At 43.6% G+C, this 16,976-nt stretch overlaps 1 protein-coding gene across 7 annotated transcripts in view; it reads right to left on the bottom strand.

Moving 5' to 3' along the window:
- DOK5 (docking protein 5) overlaps positions 1-15,332 on the bottom strand; it is a 42,877-nt gene extending 27,545 nt beyond the window's left edge. For 2 of the 7 annotated variants that reach the window (XM_040575967.1, XM_040575971.1), the window contains exon 1: positions 15,134-15,332. In XM_040575967.1, the coding sequence (XP_040431901.1) occupies positions 15,134-15,199 (66 nt within the window). In that variant the 5' untranslated portion in view covers positions 15,200-15,332. The remainder of the gene's footprint in view (positions 1-15,133) is intronic. The other 5 variants (XM_040575968.1, XM_040575965.1, XM_040575966.1 and 2 more) reach the window with 5 other exon arrangements.
- Between the last annotated feature and the right edge of the window lie 1,644 nt (positions 15,333-16,976).

Genomic DNA, 16,976 nt, shown 5'->3' with positions numbered 1-16,976 from the left:
CACAAATATTGCCACATATATAATAGCTTATAACTCTTTTAATTATACTTACCCCTCAGACACTTTTGAAGCAGTAAGCCTCCATTCAGTAGGTGTTTGTGTAAAACTGGGGTACTGCTTTCAATTAAAAGGGTCTAGACATCATCATGACGATGCCTTATGTATCATGTTGAATGGGATTGTGTGGATCTAGGGAAGATCCCTCATTTTTTCCCATAACATCACAAAATGCAAGCGCTTAATTCAAGTGTATTTTCTTTCTGTAAAGTTGTGAGTTGACTCTTCTTTTCCAACCCAGCTTTGACCCTTGCACACTTAATCCCCATATACTATTGACAGCTGTGTTCAGCTCTATTTAACTCCGAAGAAACACGATGTAAGTAGAAAATGATTACAAGTAGGTGGATTACTAGGAAGAATCACATGGCTGTAAACATATCTAACTTGTACTGAAACGTATTTAGCATGACATATTCTGCATTTCCAGTGCACAGAAATGCAGACCAGTTCACTGGCTCTGTATAGTAAGGAGCAAAATTGACCACATTGTCTGCAAAGATATAGCTGTACTTGGCAACAAGACAATTTCACTTTCCCAGAATACCCATTTAATGTTAGTGTGTTATGAGTAAGCTACATTGCATTATTCATTGTGATCAGGTTATAATAACTACATAAATCAAAGTTGGTTTACATCAAGCTATCTTCTCTGGGGGATGAAAGAAAATAATCTAGATTTCACCTTCCCTCGAGAAACACATTTATAGAGACAGACCTCACTCCTCCTTCATACTCAGTATACATCTCCAGAAACAATATTTTACAGTAAGAATTCATCCACAGTTGCTAATAGGGAATGAAATAGCAATATTGTCCCTGTGCCTGTTCAGAATGTACAATATTGCTCAGTATTGCAAAGCTTTTTCCATGAAGTTACAAAATCCAACTTTGGCACTGGGCAGAACTGGCTATAAGACATGCACAAAAAATACATCACAGAACTTTGAGTCTATACACCTTGTTTTACACTCAAACATACTAATGCAAGGCACAGAGAATACCAACTGCTCTAAAATAAGACATTTTAATCAGTCTTTCCTCTTCAAAAACTCTTCTCTTCTTAGCCCCCTCCCAACCAACTGGAATTGCATCAACCAGAAGTCAGATTTTTGTTAATGATTCAGGCTCAGAACTCAAAGCCATTCCTCTAGCCTTAGTTTAAAACACTGGACAGCTGGATTTGAGCCTGCAGATGCATTCCCACTTGGCACACTAGTTAGAAGGTAACCTTGTTCTACAGAAAAATATTTTTGGTCCTTCATGACTACAGAGGATTAATTCCACATGCAAGATTTGCTTACTGCCAAATATCCTCAGTAACCAAAATGCTGTGTGTTGTGATCTAGGGTTCATTGTCTGAGTCACAGCAGGGTGGTGAGAGGTGCAATCTAAGCACAGACAGTAAAATGACTTGCTTAAGATTACTTAACAACTTAGTAAAGGAGCTAGAAAAGGAGCCTTTGTTTTATCTTATGTCTGTACCATGCTCTGTGACAGTAGTTGTTGACAGGGAAGCATGAGCAGAATTTTACAGGTTTTGTTTACAACTGGTATATATTAGTCATTGGTTCATACAAAGGCAGAAACGCTCAACAAAAGTCTTGCCCCTGCTGGCACAGGTCACCTCTGGCAGATTTCAAGATGGGATGTGCTCATTTGAGGATGAGAGGTGATTTCCCAATACATTCTAGCTGGGTAAGAGATTTATTTGTTTAAAGAAAGGGTCCCCAGGAGCATATGAGAACCCTTTCCAGCAAATCACTGCTAATGTCAATACAGTAGTTTAGAAGCAACATCCCCTCTTCAAATTGTTGATGTACTCTGGACACAGAAGGTCCAGAGTTCAGAGGTATTTTAATTACAAAACCTGGCCAGATGCTGAAGCACATTCAGTGCTCTCTGCCATACATCTTTGAGGGCTTTGGAAGGGTACCATGGGTTTAGCCCAGCCTGGGCAAAGAAGCCACCAGACTCAGGGGAAGACCTAAAAGACCATTCTGGACCTCAAGGGGTGGGCAAAGGGCTCAGAGAAAGCAGGACACTTGTAGCAGAACAGTGGTATCTGCCACAATGTAAAATGACTATTAAGATGACAGGACCGGGGTTTAGGACTTGCCCACCCACAATGGTATCCTAAGTGTTCTGCAAAGAAATATTTTCTTTCTCATCTCAGAGCAAGGTGGCTTGAATCTGCAGAAGGAATAAGTAGCAATGCTGCTTGATATGATGGAGGGCAATATAGAAGTTGATTGCATTTTTTTAATTTCTCTAATGACTATCTAGAGTTTCATAGCCTGAAAGATACTAAAAGCAAGACTTGAACTTCCAGTTTACCTTCCCTGCAAAAGTCCTATGCTGGATACAGTATCTTTAGAAAGAGAACATTACCTAAAATATCCTCCCACTTTCAGGCCTTCCTTTAATGACTTACACCTTTCACAGTATAGTGGTTTGGGTTTTTGTTTAGAATCTCTCCCCACCCAGACCCCAATACACCAAAAAGGGATAGTTTTGTACTGTGTTAGGTCATTAGAGGAGAGTGCCTCCAAGCACCAAGAAGTATTTACAGTAGAAGCCCTCTCTTGCTAGTGACAGCTTAAAAAAAGAAGTCTGACTGGAGCTAAGCATCTGATCTAGTTCCTTAAACACCTGCTAATCTTTATACACGGACACAGTTAATTCTAGGCATGAAACTGGATAGGTGAAAAAAAACAGCCTAGGACTCGTAACTACTAAAAGGAAGAAAAAATAGTAACGGCTTCAACGGAACCTGCACACTGACCCTGTGCAGCCAGCTCTGGCAGGCTGAGCACTGCAGAGCACAATTGGATGTGCTGCCCTACTGGGTCAGGCCATTAGTGCTGTCCAGCAAATTAACACCATTTAGTACTGTATTAGAATTAGGTAACTGATTAGTAACTTGAAATGACTGCATTGAATTATGGTTTGGGATTTTTTTGTTGCTATCTGACTTGGTTACTTTAATCACATGGCATACAGGGAAAAACAGCACCGATATAGCTCATTAACAGTTCATGAGGCTCACTAATTAGTACACCAGATGAAAAGAGGCTGCAGAGAACGCACATGCTAACCCTTAGTAACAGCCACTCACAGCTGTAACAAGAACACATGCTCGCCTGTTAAAGCAGTGGTAGGGGGATATGCTCTCCTAAACTCTGCTGTCCAGAAGGCCCAGATGGGACTTGTTCCATGTTTGGAGATGAACTGTACTTGCTCACAAACCCCCAGCTTCAGCCTCCCGTATCACACAGTCTTATAGGACTTGTATTTCACAGATGGACTTGCAGTTTTAAGACTGCACAAAAGAAAGAAGAAAGGCATAAAGTGCACACAGATCCAGCCTTTATCTCAGGAGAATGTTCTTCAGCAGTGAGCTGCCAGCATCCCAAAGCCAGACATGGGAGAAGGGCTTTAATTTCTCAGTCTTCAGTGACTGACTTGAGCAATTCAGCTGTACCTATTGCCACCTGCCCACCTGTTAAATGGAGTTAACGATGCTTGCTAAGTGCTGCTTGGAGAGCCACAGATGACAAATGTCCTGCAAGCCCATTTCTGGCCTGCTGTCATTCTTTGCCATTCACTAATTAATTTAACTGCAAGCTTTGGAAAGCATCACAGGTTTGCTTCAACAAATGTAGTTTGCATTACCTCCCATCCCCGTATACATCCTCCACACATCTCACCAACAACTACAGATATCCATCAGTCCATCACACTGTCCCAACACGAGATAAAGTTATCTTGTTCATTCCGCATTTTTCTTTCACTCCTGACATCAAAATTATGCAGTGTACCACTGGTCATTCCCCCAACCTCTCTGGAGGTTGGATCAGTTTTAAAAATCAAAGTGAATTTACATGAAAGAACAAATAACACTCCCTAGTGAGTCACTGCAAGCTGGGCTTCACCAAAACATAGTGCTACATTAGAATTGACAGAATTACAGCCCATTAAATCATAGTAACAAGCACTTCACCGTTGCCTTACAAGATTGCAGCAAAAAATTCAAGTAATTTGGCCTAGACTGCTAGACGGACTGATGCTCTGCTCAAAGCTGCTGCAGGGGAGAGCCCACAGCAGTCAAAACATATTTCCCTTTTCAAGCACTTTAGTGAACTGACTTCAGAGCGATAACCTTAAATGTATTCGGAATTACTGAAGGCATGTGCACAAAAGGATCTAAGTCATAGCAGAGTGCCGCCCAAGGGCCTAAGATAAGTAAATGGACTCTATCCTTCATATAATCTGATGATCCTCCACGTAAAAGCTCAGTTGCCCTGCCAGAACTTTTAACGCTATGACTAGATAAAAAAAATGTCACCCATTTGTCCCAAAAGTGTCTCCTCTCAAACATCTTGCTTCTCTCCAGAGGAGTCAGCTTTCAGACAGTATATGCTGGAACTTCCACATGTGCTTTTCTCACTGTTATAAAAACAAAAGTCAGACTACTTTCTAGTAAAAGCATAACTGAGGCCAGCTGTTTTTTTGTTAGTTCAATCTTACTTCCAAACAAACATTAAAAGCAGGATTGCAGAACCAGTATTTCCCTGGTACATTTCAACTTCCCTCTCGTTCTTGCAGTCCTCTTGCATTTGCCCAGGCAAATCTACACATCAGCTCAGAGAAACCCAACTTCCAGTCACTTCTCATGGCCCACCTGTGTAGTGCTAATTAAGGAAAGAACTCAAGAGTTCATTCACATTTAGATAGACTTCCTCCTCGTGAAAGTATGGCTGCTGCCTAGAAAGCATCTAGGAAAACATAGCAGGATACTGTCCTAATATGCACTGCTTCATTTAACAGAGAACAGCCACTTGTATTTTACCATAAGCGCTGTGCCAAGAGTACGCCCCTCACTAGTATGCAGTTAATTCAGTGCAATCAGCTATCATCCATCCTCAGTGGTGTACAGCCATTAGTGAGAGCATTAAGACTAATTTCCCCTTGCTGACCATGGGGCATTGATAGTTCCCCAGATAAACATTACTCAGTAAGAAAAGGAACAACTTTATCTTCTACATTAACATTACTGGGGAGAAATACCACTGAATTTACAGTATTGATATTTTGAATTGAAATGTTATTTTCAGTAAAGGGGAAAAAAAAAAACACTTCGTTCTAATAGCTTGAACTTTCACTGGTATTTCTGACAGCACTTGATGAAGTCAGACAAGAAGGTAATAGGAGCAGTCCATCAACTTCAATGGTATACCTAAAACTACAGAAACTTCAAATTAAGATGTCAGTCCCAGGTGCAGACTCTACATCTGTTACTTTCTTTCAAGTGTCTCCACAAACACTGCAAAATGTTAATTTATCACTGATGCAGCTTCAGAGTAATGCCCATACACACAGCAGGAGAATTATCTTCACACTGAAACTGATTCATGATGAAACAGCATCAAAATCAGGAATGACTAGAACTTCACTTGTTTGTAACTGGGTTTTTCTTTCCCTGGGTTTGCGGTCATTCTTGGCATACCTTTTCACATGCCTAGCAGCAGTCACCTCCCGGAAACTTACAGACCTCTCTCTGTCTGACAATGAAAGAGCAAATAGTGAGAATGAAGAACTGGAAACCACAACTGGCAGAAGATGGGGGCATTGTTCAAGATAAAGGCAGAAGAACAAATGTGCTCTGGACAGGTTTGCATTAGACTTGTTAAAGTGAAAACTTCATAACAAGGTGGCAAGTGGGTAAGAACAGTTTGTTTACTAATTACCACAGTTTATGGAAAAAGGTAAACTTGGAGTCTCAGAGTTTTGCTTAAAAAATGCTAAGCCCATCTTCCAAAGAGAGACATGAATAGTTATTTAGTGGAAAACATATGCTGGAAAGCACAATAAAAGCTGTTTCTACTCCTAAAACGGGCCACCACCAAAACAGGAGTTTCCGACTCCAAATCATGATCTGCACAGTCTCCCACCTTGTCTTTCAGAGAAACACTGGAGAAGTTGTTAGGCCTGGTTTCTGCTTTTTGTTTGTTTTGTTGGGGAGATGACAGGACACTGTGCAAGGTGAGGAGCAGCTGCTGAATAATGAGCTCTCTGCAACACAACTTGGCTTTGAGGATCTTTGCTTCAGCTCCAGAGGTAACCCCTATCACGACAGCGACTGCCTTGGCTTCAAGTCACATTAACTTTGTGCCAGAGGAAATCCAAATGGGACTTGCTTTTGGGTTGACAGACCTAATGCCAGCAGCCAGACAGAGCTGCATTTGGCCTGCTGATACTCCTCCCTGCCTAGCCCGGGGCAGAGGCTCACACTTTCTAAGCAATGTCCTGGATCCTATCCCTGCCACCACCACCAAGTTCCAAGCAGCAAGAAATTTTAATATCCGCGAATATGTTCCAACACCTTATTTAACAGTTTTCTAAAAATACAAATCCAACAGGCTTAATATCTTGCAGGTTGAAGTTGGTACATATGAAATCTGTTCAATTTTTCTCTCTCGATACTTCCAGACTGAAAGGAGCCAAATAGGGAAATGCTAGAGTTTGATTACTAAAGCTGCTTCAAGCGTAGATAGATATAGGCAGACAACTTTTCCTTCTCCTGCCTCCTGCAACTCTTACATCATTCTTGCTTCCAGTTTTCACAGCTCTTACTCTAAAATCCTCGTGCTAACTCTCTGGCATGCTTATTCAAGCGCCACTCTCTTTAACCATATGGTTCTAGTCCTGCAGATTGTCTCTCTCCCACCTTACCTCTCCTCCTACAGGGTTTCACAGAAACATTGCTATGCAAAACTTGTAAATGTATATGTCATTTTACATGTTCAACACCAATCTTCTCAATGAAGTTTCTACAGAAGTCAGTTTTATTAAAATCAAGAACAGAAAACACTGAAAATTCCCTCTATTTTCAGTTTCTCATAATTTTATATACAAATGAAACTTTGGGCTAAGAAATTTAAAATGGTCAAGTGTACAAGTCCAAAACTTTTGCATAAAGTTTTCCCAAACTTCTAAGTAGGAAACAGGAGTTCTCCCATCCAGTCTTAAAGCAAATGTATGCATCAGTGCCATGCTTCCTGAGGAACAGTCTGCAGTCTGTTAGGCTGTTCTTTTGTTGTGCTCTCCTTAAATCTAGCACATGGCCACCTTCCAACACGTAAGTTCTCAGGCAATACTCAAATACAGAAGAGATTAAAGTTCTCCTGATTTTTTTTTTCTGATTTTTAAATATCAAAAAAGTATTTAATATTACAAATAAAGCATTAATCAAGGCAAGCGACCCAGAAACCTAAAAACTAATTGAGTTTTTAAATCAGTCTAGAAATATCTAAGTACATCTCATGTTATTCCATTTACATGCTTCCTAGAAACCAGCACTTAGTTACAAAGCTGTGAAGAAGTTGGCTCCCTTCTTTGCCCTCCTAAAGGCTGAACTATTACAAGTTCCTATTCTGGGGTCGGCCAGGAGAGCCCTAGTTCTGCACCGGAGGACACCACTTATATCACATTCCTTCACACTGATGCGATTAGAGTTCTTGGGCTAGTCAGAGCCATCAAAGAGGTGACACAGATCTCATTTCTGTCCATAACATGGTTAATACTAAAGATGGAACAAGTCTACTCTTGTAGTTCCAGTAGTCACATCTTTCATAAAAGCCTCAGTTACAGTTACCCACTAAGTTTTACTTCCCTGATTTCTCTATAATTAGGACTTAACCCAATTTGGTTAAGATCAGTGTTAAACAGTGTTCTGAACAACAGCACCGACACAAATATTTTCTCCTATGTTAACATGACCCTTGCAGTGGTGAAACCAATGCCATCAGCAGAGTTGCTTTCAGAAGCACAACTTCTTTTTTCCTTCTTCCCTGCACTCCTAAAAGCTGGGTCCTACTTGGCAGCCACGTTTCCAGTAAGATTCAGCACTTGCCCAAGGCCACCCTCACTTAACGACGCCCAGGTTGATTTGGAGTGGTGCAAGATCACCTTGGATAGGCGAGAGTAAGGACACTGAGGAGGAAAGGCTGAATGCACCCCAGTGCTCCTCCCCTCAGCACAGCCAGGAGAGCGGTTGGAAGGAAAAAGTCTGGACTAAGCTTGTCATTTTTAGCTCTTTGAACAACCTTACTGATGAGGTATAGGCACAAGTTCTTCCATCTTTAACAAAAGTGGTGAAAGCCATTGTTTAAAACTCCATGCTATGCGTTTGTTCCCACCAGATCAAGCCCCAAAGGACAGCAAGAGAAAACCTCCGGGCAGGACCACAGGAACGCGCCAGATGCTGGACAAGCCATGCTTGCCGTGACTGAAACTGTAGGAGACGCTGGCTGATCCCAGTGTCCTCAGGAACCTTCCAATGACAAACACAAGTGCTGTCAGAATTGCACTTTTGGACTGCCTCTGCTGAAATCCAGCTAACCCTGGCATGGGGTCCTCAGATCTTTTCCTTGGACCTGGCCCAGATTTCCATGGAGGACCCACTCTAATAGACAGTGGAAGCCGATCATTCCTTGCATAACAAGGAGGTGCCTCCAACAGATGGGGTTACACACAACCCCAAGAGCAGGCTGCGGATTTAATTAGAAGTGTTGTTAAACAGATATGACTGCAAGAACAGCTCCGTGCCTCGCCTGGTAAGTGCAAAGTGGAGGACACCTCATGAGGCAGGTTTCTGCAAAAATCTGTTAGCAGCATCTCCTTTGCCAGACAGAGGTACAAGAAACAGATTGTTGGGTAAAAAAATTCCACTTCACTACTCACTTCCTCTCCAGGAGCTTTATTCTCCGACAGATACAGGAAGTCTCTGTAGAGACCTGCATTTTTTAGGAACAGATACTTAGCTGTTCACACAGCTCCATTAAAGTCAATGGATCCTCCCAAATGAGTGTTCTTAATAGCCTGTAATAATTTGATAGCAATACAAACTGGAGAGCAGACTCCCAGACCTCCATATGCAGGAAATACCTCCACAAAATCATGGCAATCATAAAACAAATCAGACTGCCTGCTAATAATGCCCCATTTTGAAAGTTCTACGCATTATTGTTAGCGTGCAGATTGTTTTTCTGGGTTGTAAACATCCAACGTAGCTAGTTAGCAATACCATATGTTCCAGAAAGATAAATACTTTGTAAGGCTTTTCTAGCAAACAACAAATTGACATGGCTGTTTTAAATACTTCTCTCATGCAGAAGCAGTAATCTACATATATTATTCAGCAGCATACGCTGTCCTAGACTACCCTAATTTTAATAGCCCTGCTTTTTATGAAGGGAAAAAACTTCAGCCTCTTTTAGAATACAGGTCATCTCAATGTTCAGATACAAATTATGTCAGTCTTTCCTATTGTGCTTTTAGATACACATGATCTTTAGTGTTTTTTGGAATCTGTGAGCTAAAGTTGTAATAAAATAAGAAATAATAAACACGCACCGCTCCAATTCTTGCATCTTCACCACAAAATTAAGAGACAGACAACCTAAAAAATGTTGCCTGTAGCCAAGGAACATATGTAGTTTCAATGTTAAAGAGAAGCTTGCTGGTGCAAAACATACCACACCTGTTATACTTCTTTTTCTTTATAATGAAAAATAAACACAAGTATGCACCCAACTGCACATTCAAGTTTTTATCTGTAATTCACTACTTATTTCAAACTGGATAAGTATTGGCTTAGGGTACAGAACTCATAAAAAGTCTTCCAGAATAAAGACATTTTGAGAGCTTTATTAGGAAGACCAATAGGAATTGCGAAAGGGAAGTTTGTGACAGAAAGATGAGCACGAGAGCACAAACTACTGTAGATGGCACCACATCTTTCTTTAAGTCTTAAAAACTTAAGGCATACTGCCTATCCTTGCTAGATTTTTCCTGGAAGACTGTTCAGCTCTGCATATTGCCTAGGTAGAGCTCTGAACAGCCTTGTACCACAGCAGATCAAGCACCACAGTACACAGAATGTAGTTCACATTTTGATATACCTGTTCTATTAACAAGTTTAAAAGTGATGCTAACAGATAAAGAGGGATACAATGAAAATACTTGCACACAAGTCAGATGTGTTCATAGCAGACAAAACTTGGGAGAAGAAGTATAGTTCTACTTGTATCAACTCAAGGTCCACATTCTACTCAGAAAGGCATGCTGCCCTCCTAGAAGGCAACAGCTCAAGCCATGGCAGCAAAAACCCAGGGAGAAAGGGCTCAGTTTCGAAGAAAGCCATAGGGGAGAAAAGGTTTTCAGAAACCAATGCTTTCCAATCGAGAGTTGTGCAGAGCTAAGCCAGACTTCACGAGGCTTTGTGTAGCTCTGGCTGTGTGCAACTCCTTACCATAGACATCTCTGCACACCACCAGCACATCTCAGCTGGTTCTTTGAGACACTTTTGTTTGATCAGCACTATCTTGCTTTTAGCTGCAGACAGCTCAAGGCAGTTGCTGTTCATCGAAGAGATTGTTTCCCTCTGACGCCAACAGTACTTCATCACTTAATGCAACAAGACACTCCAAGAGTGTCACTGGCATACCAAGGAGGGGGGCTGACAGCTAACCCCTTGGCATCTTGCTCCAGAAGTCCCCCATACATCAAGAGGCTGGGACGGTGTTGGGTCTTCCATGGGGAACAGCCTCGCCTCCAAAACTTCCCAGTGCTGTTACATGCCACAAGCACTTCTGATGCTGATGCCTCTACCCTAAGGGGCAGGCTTCAGGGACACCACCTGCCGCCATTTTGAGCCTCCAGCACATACTTCTGCCTGCACCTTGATGGTGGCACCAGAGAATACCCTTAGAGCAGCTTCTGTGCTCTGTAATCCTTGAACAAATTGAAATGTTGCTTCCAGCATCCCCAAGTTTAGGTGTGGATACAGGAAGGGTAAATAAGCTGTAAAAACAAGGAGCTCAATAAAAGTGTTAGGCCACAACCAACATGTGCTGCCAGGAGCCTCCCACCCATGGGGAGAGGTGGGCTGGCTGCTGCTCTAGTAAAGTATCAAGTGCCCCTCTCCTTTTAATGCTCTTCAGGCAAGTTTTCATCCCATGAGGGAAAATAAAAAAAACACACACACACCCTTCCCAGTGTGATATATTAAACTGCTTTATTGTGCTCTTCATAGAAGCAGGATTCTGGCCTCTGAGGGCGGGAAAGGCCACATCAGAGGCTGAAGCCAGAGTTAACATTGGACCCGCGAACAGCAACAGCTACAAGTCAGGCTCACCAGCCTAACAAAGGTTCTTGATTTCAAAGATTCGTTCCTGTTCTGATTCTTAATTGTTCAATGAACACTCAGTTGACCCAGTTCAGCCAAAAGTGAAGCCCGAGTGTATTCACAAGCACTGCGCGTTCACCTGTCCTTAAGGCGAGAACAAGGGACTGGCCTTTTCATGACAGAGGAAACACTCCTGTAACATAATCACCCCTCAAAAAGGTCACATCTCTATCACAGAACAAGACCTTACTTGACATTAACAATTGCAAAATAAAAAAAAAAAAAAAAAAAAAACTTTTCAGGCTCAGAAGCCATAAAACAACCCTGGTGTTTCATGTAAGTAGACACAGTGCAGTTAATCAGTTGAAGGGTGATGGCAAGCAAAAGCCCTCCATGCAACGGTGTCTCCTCTCCCAAAACATACGTCCACTGGTCATCGATGGAAGTGCTGCTCACAGAACAAAGCTGATTTGTTTTGTTTTAAGGAACTCTGTAAGGTCGCACATTTGCACTGTCAGCAGTTTTCTGGAACACAATCTCCGCCGTGTCAGCGCTAATAACAAAACAGGGCCAGATCATTGGCTGAGGGAATTATTTTTCTCCCTATAAGGATGGAAAGAATTGGGAAGAGTGCTCTTTCTCATGAATATATTTGGCTCTGCAGAAGACACATGTGATACAAATGTTGCTATGGAAACTATTCTATTAAATAATATTAAATAGAATTTACATATTTAAAGTGCACATAAACAGTTCAGGTACAAAACGAATTAGCCTACATTTGATCTTGAAATTACAAAGTGAGGCCTCTCAGAATTGAGATTTTTCTTTCAAAAGAGGTTCGATTTTGAGCAAGCTGCTTTTCTGCACCCCTTTCTTTCCAAATCTAGCACTTGCACCCCAGTTATTCAGAAAAATCATTTCTTGAGATAATTTGTAGACACAAGTGCTGCACCTAGTTCCCTTGGTGATGGAATTACCATAGCGTTACAGAGAAAAACCCAGGAGCTGAATTCAGTTTGAAAAAACAAAGCCCTCATTACAGCTGTGCCACCATAATATTGAAATGTATTTAAATAACTCCCACTGACACCTCCCCACGCAGCACCAGATCTCTTCTCTGTAGGCAGGAGCCCTGCTCAGGGCTGGAGCAGGCTTCGCCTTCTTAATGCTTTCAGGGCATGGGGAAGTTCTTTGAAAGTTTCCAGCTTAGTGTATTAAGGCTTCTAAGGTTTACGCTATTTTTTGTTTCCTACCTCCAACCCCTGGTTGTCCAACAGCCCTCCCCAGCTACCCCCACCCAAAAAAAAACAAACCCACAAGCTGCTTACACAGTTCTATCTCCTCTGAAGGAGCCAAGCTCCCATTTGCCACTGAGTAATACTGAATTCAAGCCTTTCTAACTTCAGGTGGCAGACCCAGGTGCTCAGTCAGCTTCAGCATCAGCTGTGCACATCCACACCTGATCAAGGAGGAAACCACCAGGGAGCAAGGAGACAGTTCAGCTGGGGCTGTGTACTAAGAAGTGGGCACCAACAGTTGCACCACTGCTGCAAGCAAACAAGCCTGTCCTTCCTTTAAGGAACTCAGGATAATCATAATCAGCCCAGGTATCCACTTTCACCGGGATGTTGTAAATAAGGACACCGGTCTCCTAAGCAGCTTATAGACAACGCAAGTTGCAGAAAGAAGCCTGCAGCTATAGTTCAACTGTCTATTCATAGTAGAGGTGCAATAGCCTAAACTGAAAACCAGAAGGAGAGAAAGGCATAACCGTTAATTAAACTACCGATTCCCAAACAAGCAGAGCATCAGGATTCGAGTAGGTCACCTCATGCTTGTCACCAAATCTAATGCAGTGACAGCCAGATAACAGCAGCCACAGCTTCCCTCCTCACCACTTCCACACTGCTGAAAAGTCTAGGGGACAGTACGCCCAGAGCTCAGGGCAGCCAAGGAAAATGAACTCTGGGCTCTTCATTTGAAGAAATCTATATCCGTGTCTACTCTCCGGGTCTTTCCTGAGACTTGACAAAAACATTTGCCATCACCCCTACCACCTTTTCAACACTTTCCAGCCATTGATACAACACAAGCCATTGGAACAAGAAGAAATTCGATCAAATAAAGCAGATGTCTTTTCAAAGAAAAGAGTTAACATTAGTTTCATTTTCATAGACTCCATGCCTTTCTGCCTCCCCACACGCCCCCCCCCCCCCACCTTTTTTTTTTTTTTTTTAAACTTTAAAATGACAAACGTGCCTCTGCTAAGAGGATATCGAACATCATCTTCTCAACACCACCACCCCCCAGAGCATTTTGGAAAGCTTTAATAACAGAAACCAGAGGCATTAACAGAATTTACGTCCATCTCAGAATAGATGTACCTTATTCACGCACATGTTAGGTTTCACTGTCACAGTATGGAAAGATGTGCTGAAGTTTAATCTTCCTCTTTATTTATGCAGGGACAAACTGGATAACAACATACACCCAGTGCTGAAAAGACAGAATACACTAATCCTGCCAACTTTACTATGAGTTCTCTCATAACGACATTATCTCCATCTGTCACTGAACCATGTGGTTCTTAAAGAATAAACAATGCCCATACATAAGGTACAAGAAAAGTGGCATCTTCCATTTAGCGATGCCTGCTGGAATATGTTAAAACGCTTTCTACTTTCCAGACAAGTCAGGGAGATGCAAGTTAACAGAACCATAGAGAATCCATTGAACATGGGTATAAAGAGAATGAAACTTTAATTATAACGAGCCAACAAAAACTTTCAGATGACCACACACACCATAATAAATCTTGATGTAAAACTCATGCTATGCACAATTTGGAATTATCAAATTAATCACTTCTCAGTAAGCACAAGAAATGAGTTGCTCTCCCGTTGTGCAAGGCAGATTCATCGATTAAAGCATTTTATACACAAAGCCCCCCTCCTGTTTGACCCCCCCATAAGCCCTGCTGGCTCAGTGAGGGAGCTGGGAGGCATGCAGCTCTCGAGCTCCATGGCTGGAGCAGTGCAGGTAGCTTGCTCAGGGGAGCAGCAGTCCTTGGACTGTTGGAGGAGACTGGGCTTTGAGAGAGCACATGCCAAAGAACCACAGGGAACTGGCCTGCTGCTGCTGCACACCTAGCAGCTACAGCTGAAACTAGGAATGTGTCATGGAAGTACATGGAGAGACTTAAAATAAGTTTAGAATGAAATAAGGAGTTAAGGAGGGAATGTTTTTGTTGTTTGGTTTTTTTTTTTTTTTTTTTTTTTTGGGGGGGGGGGGGAGGGGGCGATTTTTCATTTTGTGAAACTTAGAAGCCCTAAAAGGTATCAACAACATCTTCTCCTGTCCCACACACGAGCTCAAACCTGTGATTTGCAGCAACCCTCCCCACCACCCCAAGCCTCCTGCAGCCGCAGCCCTCCAGCTCCCTGCCGGGCAGAACCGCTGCCCAGCCCGAGCCCCCAGCGCCCCGCTCCCCGGGGGCCCTGGCACCTCCAGCCCTCGCCTTGCCCCCGGCCACCCCCTTCCTCGCGGGGGCTCCGAGCCCTGGGCGCTGCCCCGGCCCCGGGGACATAGGCAGAGCCGGGAAGGAGGCAGCATCCCCATCTCCGAACGGGAGGGCGAGGAAAAAAAAAAAAGAAATAGATATACATGTGCACACACGCACGTATATGGTGCATAGATGTATGCGTTTACGGCGCCTTGATTCTTCTCTACCCTCCGCCAAGATATTTTTTTTTTTTTTTGTCTCCCCTGCGGAGACACCCAGAAAGCACAGTCTGCAAAAAGAGGAGGGCAAAGGAGAGGGGGGAAAAAAAGACCCCAAGGCAGGTGCCCCTGGGGTAAGCCCGGGAGGGGACCAGCACTCACCCCCAGCCTCCTGCTCCGGATGCGCACGTAGCCCTGCTTCACGATGTCGTTGAAATTGGAGGCCATCCTTCCCCGGGCAAGTTGGCGGCGGCTCAGGCAGCCCGCATGGCGAGCAGCAGCCTCCGCAGCCTCGCCCCGCTCCGCACCGCCCCGCGGAGCGCCCCAGCCCCTACCCCGCGGCGGGCCGGGCCGGGGGAAGGGCTCCGGGAGCGCCCGCCCCGCGCCCACCCCTCGCAGCCCCCCCCGGCCCCGAATCCAGCCCTGGGGAGCAAAGGGCTTGGGGGTGCCCCTGGCGCGGCGGGGGGGGTCCGGAGAGGGGCTCGAGGCTGCCCGCTGTGGGTGCTGGCACCCCGCGCAGCGCCTGGCCCCTAGGTGCGCTGCTGCAGGTGGGGCAGCCCGGAATAATCAGATCTGCTCATCTGGTGAAACGAAGCTGGGACCCGCGGTTTTCCCCGGGAAAGTGGGTTTCCCAGAAAGTCTTGCAGATGCCTGAAAGTCTGCCAAGTGGCTCGGCTCCAGCATCTCCTTCTAAAGACCTGTAACCCAAGCGGTTGTCCTCTGGCACGCTTCGTGTCGTGGAAATGTCACACGAGCACACGCGGCATTTTCCAGGCAAGGTGCGGTTGCAGTAATGAAAGACCTTCTTCTGGCACTGGGCCCTGGGGTTGCCTTCTGCATGCCCCAAGTTCTCCTCTTCCAAGAACAAGCAAACATTGTACGCCAGCCAAACACAAGTACGCCAGTGAGCCCAGGAGGCGGGGGCTCCAGAGACTGCTTGCTCTACATGGGTTACCTGTTAGTGGTACGCTATAAATATTACGTCCTGGAAAGAGGGACATACATCATAACATCTTTTAATAGCATTCCAAATATAAGCAGTCTGAGGATGAGATCAGCCAGAGGACTTTGACTTTGAGAATCATCCTGCCCTGGAAATTACAAACTGGGTAGCAAGAAGGAAGGCAGAGCAGAGAATCACCAAGGAGCATAAAAGCAAGAAAGCCTCACATCTGTGCCAAGCCCAAGGCAAGGTGGCAGCAATGCTTGTTTTTGTTTAGTTGTTCAATGACTACAACACTCACCTGTGATTAAAACTGGCCCCTTTCTGGTTTAGATGTGTAGTTCCTTCATTTTAGAAGCAGCCACAAACAACGCTGGTTGCTCTGCTGTGGTAACAGTGTGGTGCTTTCTGCTCTTGCTTGAAGAGGTGGTTATGCTTTGTGAGACTTTACAAACCTTTAATTGACCAGGTGGTTACAAAGGTAGAGAGCAAGACTTTCTAGCTGGAGGGCTAATTCACTTACGATGAATGAGACAAATCTGCGGTCCTTGCTTCAGAGTCTATGATATTATTTTACACTTTCCTTTTCACTAAGCTGTTCTACAGAACATATAAAATAACACAGCTTCAGATAGAAACAAAAAACCTTCAACACCCTTGCACCAAATACTCCAGAAATTAGAAGATTATTCTGAGACAAGTTATTGAAGTAGGATAAAATGTACCCAAAAGAACTCAGAAGTTGCATAGGTACCTCATTGCCAAACTGCTAAGTTATATAATCTTCTTAAATATGTTGTATACAACCAAGAACACTGTTAATACCAGTTCCATAGCACCATTTGTTAGATCTCATTACTGGCTGAAAGCTAGAAGAGTTAAGACACTGAGCCTGCTTCATCTTGCATAGACGTATGAATTCAGTGCGCAAACATATTTCACAATCTCAAGTACCATAAAAACACTAATGCTGGAAGAATCAAGTATATTCTAAAAACAGAGAGCATTTATTTTGATTTCAAAGACATTTGTGGCAGGAAACAAATTACAGAGCCATTTTAG

This window comes from Cygnus olor, chromosome 16 (genome assembly GCF_009769625.2).
Source record: "Cygnus olor isolate bCygOlo1 chromosome 16, bCygOlo1.pri.v2, whole genome shotgun sequence".
Taxonomy (NCBI): domain Eukaryota; kingdom Metazoa; phylum Chordata; class Aves; order Anseriformes; family Anatidae; genus Cygnus; species Cygnus olor.
The sequence above is the reverse complement of the archived record's forward strand: the minus strand, read 5'-3'. Positions and strand labels throughout refer to the sequence as shown.